Source organism: Balaenoptera physalus (genome assembly GCF_965194825.1).
Source record: "Balaenoptera physalus genome assembly, chromosome: 16".
NCBI lineage: Eukaryota > Metazoa > Chordata > Mammalia > Artiodactyla > Balaenopteridae > Balaenoptera > Balaenoptera physalus.
In genome coordinates, this window is record NC_138898.1 from 84,431,690 (window position 1) to 84,437,092 (window position 5,403).

At 61.4% G+C, this 5,403-nt stretch overlaps 1 protein-coding gene across 1 annotated transcript; it reads left to right on the forward strand.

Annotated features, from left to right (window-relative positions):
- Nucleotides 1-331: 331 nt before the first annotated feature.
- LOC309644903 (uroplakin-3b-like protein 1) lies at nucleotides 332-4,812 on the forward strand (the record flags this gene model as incomplete). The annotated part of the gene is made up of 6 exons (XM_082429166.1): nucleotides 332-413; nucleotides 2,244-2,400; nucleotides 2,566-2,784; nucleotides 3,352-3,428; nucleotides 3,722-3,842; nucleotides 4,704-4,812. 6 exons carry the CDS (start codon nucleotides 332-334, stop codon nucleotides 4,810-4,812), a joined length of 765 nt encoding a protein of 254 aa, XP_082285292.1.
- Between the last annotated feature and the right edge of the window lie 591 nt (nucleotides 4,813-5,403).

The following is a 5,403-nucleotide window of genomic DNA, read 5'->3' on the forward strand; positions in this document are numbered from 1 at the left end:
GGCGCGGCAGGACCGTCCCTGGGGCTGCCTGGACCCCAGGGCTGGCTCCTCTTTCCGTGGCCCCTCCCTAGCCAGGCCCTCCTGGAGCGGGGGCGGGGTGCAGTTTTCCTCTTCAGACCCCTCCCGTGCAATGCCAAATCCTTGGGGCCAGCAGATTCAGCCCCTAAGCCTGTCCAACCAGTTGTCTGGGAGAAAGGGGGCACGTGGGAGGGGCAACAGGAGGTGCCAGAAGCAGCCTCCCCCAGCCCAGCACGCACAGCGGAGCCTCTGGGGCTCTGGATGCTGCAGACAGACCCTCGGACAGACAGACAGTTGGACGCTTGGCCTGGCCATGAGGCTCAGGGGGGGACAGTCTTCTCTTCTGATGGCACTGTTGCTGCTGCTGACCCGCCTCCATCCGGGGATGAGTCTGGGTGAGTGAGGGTCGGGCAGGGCAGGGGTGCCCACTGTGCTTCAGGCTTCAGGAAGACAGACCCCACCTCCCCCGGCCGCGTCCTGAGCCCCGAGTCTGGGGACTGGGTCCCAGGTGGGTCAGGGGAGACAGCCCACCAGAAGAGGTCACAAGACAGACACCTGTCCCCCTACCCACCGCCCCAAGATTGGGAGCAAGGAATGCTTCCTTCCTCTCTTTGGGCTTCTCATCTCCGTGCCTCCTGAGCCCGATTCTCACCAAAGGGCTCCCTCCTTCCCCTCCTCCCCCTCCTCCTCGTCCCCGTCCCCGAGGAGAGGTTTAAAGAAGTCTTCAAGGGTAACGCTTACCCCAAAAGAAGCTCTCCAAGGGGGTCTACAGGCATTGTTCACTGTCAGGCTGTCAAACTGGAGGGACTTAGAGACACAGCCCCCATCCCCCATCTCTGCTGCTCCGTGTCTTTCCTCTCTTTTAAGCAAATATTAAGTACCTGCTGTATGCCGTGTGCCCTGGGCCTCAGCGTTAGCGCCAGGAGCTCTGAGAGAGGAGGGTTCTAGCCCTGAACCTTTGGGGTTGAGCTGAATTAAATGGAAATGAATTGCACTGAACTGAACTGAAAGAGGGAGAGGGTTCTGGAGACTTCCATAAAGCCCACCTCATCTTTCTTCTGCTCTCCAGTATCTGGGGCTGAGGGACACCTCAGGGGGCCTGGAGAGGAGTTAGGGGTCCAAGCCCTCCAAGCAGAGCAGCAAGGCTAGACAGGGCTGTGAGGGGCTGAGAGAGGGACAAGTTCTCTAAGGGGAGGGAGCCTTGGGGCGGGGTGGGAGGTGCAGAGCACTGGGTGGGGAGGAGAGGCCGCCCTAGGATCTGAGCCAGGACACTTCCTCGAGGCCCACCTCTGGGCCTAGGGTCTTCCTGTGTCACCCTCCCCACCACCAAGCCATTCATTCCTCTCATCAAGCAAACCAACCTGGACCGTGTGGATGGAGCTGGGGGGGGGGGACTTGAGAGGTGGGTAAACTGAGGCCTGGAGAGTGTCAGAGCTCAAGGTCACTGGGCTCTGTCAAGAGTCCAGCCTAGGGTTTGGGCTTGGGCTCAGGCTCCCCCAAATCTGAGTGTCACTCCAGCAGGACCTAAGACGCCTCCCCAAGAAGAACCGTGCATGCAGCTGGGGAAGGGTCTCCTGTGCCTCTACCTGCCCTCCTTCCCCAGGCCCTGCCCATCACTGAGACCCCGGTGACGCAGGGGGGCAAGCCTCCCCCCGACCTCCCACACACAGCGCACAGCGTTGTAGCAAGCCAAACGCTGGGATGCAGAGGATTGCAGCAAGGAGAGGGTTAACTCTCAGGGCAGCCAAGGGAGGAGGAGAACTAGTCTCGGATCTGTCTTCCCCAAGGCAAGGGGCTTCGGGTGTTTTGGGGATGAAGAATAAAGAAGCAGGGCGGCCTGAGACGTGGGGACCGTGGGGAAGGGTGATTGGAGAAAGGTGTGGTAATTGTAGTTCTGCACAGGTGTAACTAAGCCACATGCATCTGCAGCTTGAAAAATGGAGGCTTTTAGCACCATCTGCCTCTGCCGGTGGAGTTTTCGGCCCTATTTTCGGCTTGTGCCCACCCCTGATAGGCTCCCAAAGGCAGGGGCCAGGGGCTGGACACGGAAGTGGCAAGGAGCACTCCTGATTAATGCCTGACCAGAGCTCCCAGGAAAAGCCCTAACTCCTCCCACTGACTGGGGCTTCCAGGGCCATGAGCCCGTCCCCCCCCCACCCCCCGACTAGGCGCTGGGGACTTGGTCATCCTGTTGAGCCTCTTCTCTCTGCCCGCACCGGCCCCAGAGCGCATCAGCTATGTGCCCCAGTTCTCAAGCGCCACCCTGGCAGGGAGACTCACCCAGTCCACCTTCACACTGGAGCAGCCGCGGGGCCAGTTCAGTCACCTTAACATCTCCGACTTTGACGCCATCTGGCTGGTGTTGGCCCACAGCAATGGTGGGTGCTGCCGGGGCAGGCCTCGCTTTCCTCTCTGTGAAATGGGCAGGCGGGCCTGAAGGGAGCAGGGGTAGGTGCTGCCGGGGATGTGGCCAGAGGCTGTCCGGCCTGGTGGGATGGGGTAGAGCCCATGCATCCCCCACCTTCTGACCCTCGGTGCCACCCTCAGCCACCAGAATTTCACTGCCCCACAGAGGGTGGAGGACACCCCGGTCCCTGCCAACTTCCCCCAGACGGGCTACTACGTCACACTGAGGGCCAACCGAGCACTCTACCCGGGTGGCCAGCCCGGCAACCAGCTCCGGGTCCTCCACGTCGGCAACGATACCCGCTGCTCCCCGATGACAAGGGGCTGCAACCACCCCCTGCCGGGCCCGGGCCCCTACCGGTGAGCGGCCAGCCCCGGGCTGGGGTGAGAGGGCTCCTGCCTGTGTCCAGACCTGAGCCTGGGTGGCTCCCAGCTGAGTGCCCGGGTTCCTGGCTCCAGTTCTGCCATTAGGAGGCGGGGGCTGGGGCCAGGGAGTCCGCGGTGAATTCTTCCGTCTTCTTGAGCAGAGGGCCCCCAACTTGAGCCCCCGCCCCCGTGGGCCATCGGGACCATGTGGGTGGAGTCTCCCCATCCAGGCAGAATGGTGGGCCCTGGCCCCATCTCGCCTCATTCAGGGCTTGATTCACTGATGTTCTGTGCTGAGGCATCTAGTCTGCTCCACACACATTTCCCAAGTGAGGACACTAAGGGTCCCAGAGAAGGCAAGGGATGCACCCAAGGCCACACAGCTGAGACATGTCACAGCTGGGATGGAGCCCCTTCCGGTGGACTCTAAGACTGTGCTTTTAGCTCTAGGCTGTTTCCCCCAGGCCCTGGGAGTCAGGGGGACAGACTGACAGGCACCAGGGTTGGAGGGTTTCAGGTCCTGGGGGCCCCCCCACCCCCAATGCTGGGTCTCCTGTTCAGAGTGAAGTTTCTGGTGGTGAGAGACAGGGGACCCATGGCTGAGACAGAGTGGTCCAGTGAGACCCGCCTGCAGCAAGGTATGGGGCCAGGTGTGCAGGTCAAACACCAGGGCTGGGGGCCCAGGGACCTGGGGACTCCTGAGGACTGGGGGTGGGTGGGGAGGAATGGGCCAGCCCCCAGTCAGTCAGAGCCACCATTACCATCCTGCTGTCTGCAGGTGCCCCTCCCCAGGCCGCCCGCATGCCCCGCCCCCCTTGGACTGGGGTGAGAGGTGGTTGGTCTGGAGGCTGTTCCAGGTCCCCCCTCTCAGGTCAGATCGCTTGCCTCCTTCTCACCCCACCTGCCTGTGGGGCCCCCCTCACACCGTCAGCCGAGGCACTCCAGGCTGCCCCAGGGCCCCAGAGCGCGGGCACCGTGGCCATTGTTGCCATCCTGTCGGTCCTGCCGGCCATCCTCCTCACCGCCCTCCTCACCCGGCTCATCTACACCTGGTAAGTGGACAGGGTCGGGACTGCCCTGGGAGGGCTGGAGTCCCTGTCCTGGGCCACCTCTATCCCTTCCCCACGCCCCAGCCCAGGCCCCCAGCCCAGCTTGTTCTGCTGGAAGGGTCTTCCCTGAAGGCCGAACAGGGGTAACATTTATTGATCAAGGGATCCCCAAGGTTCTAGAACCTCTAGGTGGGGGTGTGTGTGCATTAACCCCTCCCTCTCTTGTCCCTCTGCCTGACACCTGCTGAGGCATTAGCGGGGGTGGGGGGGCCACATTTTCTCAGTGTGCGCCATCTGCCCCCTGGTGGCAAGAGCTGGAATTGCGAGTGGGCGCGCAGAGCAGATGCTCCAGGTGGAAGACAAGCAGGTGGTGGTGAATTGCTTTTAATCTAAGCGCTGAGCTTTGACTTGAGCGCTCAAGGCTTCATCTGGGGCCTGGTGGGGAGGGGGTGTCCACCAGGCTTCCTGGAGGAAAGGGACATCTGGTCCCTGACGAGGATTTGGAGAGGAGGGGGAGGGAAGCAGGTGGGGAGGGTCTGGGGGCAGAAGAGTTGCCAGGAAGGCCTGGGCCTTGATTCCCAGCTGAGGAAATGGGCTGTATGCTGAAGGCCAGAGAGAGCCAGGGGCCAGTTGTGATCAGGGGAAACAGGCAGGTGATGCTTTAGAAGCATCCTGGGTGTGGGGAGTGGAGGAGGGGAGCGTTGCGGTGGGGTGATGACAAAGGGCAGGAGACAGAGCTGGATTTGTGAGGTTTAGAGGAATAGCGCTCCAAGCTCTAGGCAATAGCGATCAGATTTCCATCAGGCCCTATATTCTTCATTCTCTCCGTCTCTCCTCCCCTCCCCCCTCCCCCCTCCCCCCCAGCTATGACACCTGTGGGAGCACGTCCATCTCTGGCCCAGGGGAGCTGGTGTGCATGAGGAGATATAACACCCACCACATGTTCAGCCCTTCAGCCGAGGGGGGCTTCTGAGAGGCTCCAAGGGGCCCCCATCTGCCCCTCTGCCTCGCCCCTGGTCCACGCTGCAGAGCATGGGCTGGGGGCTCGCCCTGCTGCTTCAGAGCCCTGGGAGAGAGTGTTTCCAAATAAGGAAGAGGGGGAGGGTGTCCTTAGTCCAAAGCTTGGGCCTGTCCCTGTCAGAAATAAATGTCCCCATTATTGGGGACAGCCCTCTGAATGGCTGTGTCATTGTACACCTGGGCAGTCTCCCTGCATCCCTGTCCCCAGCTCCTCTTGGGAGGACACAGCAACCGGGGGTGAAGCCCAGGGTCCTGGGCCAGCTGAGCCATTGGGGCAGAGCAAGCCTCTCTTCTGGCCTCAATGGCCCTGTCTGTAAAGTGAGGATGATTCCAGTGGTCCCACTGGGCCCGATGAGGCTAAACCAAAGAGGTGATCATGCTCACCTGCCCTGCGTGTCTGGCACTTGCTGCCATCCCCCCCCACCCCACCTCCTCTTCTTTTTTTTTTAATATTTATTTATTTATTTATGTATTTGGCTGCACCGGGTCTCAGTTGGCGGCACGCGGGATCTTCGTTTCTGCGTGCGGGCTTAGTTGCTGCATG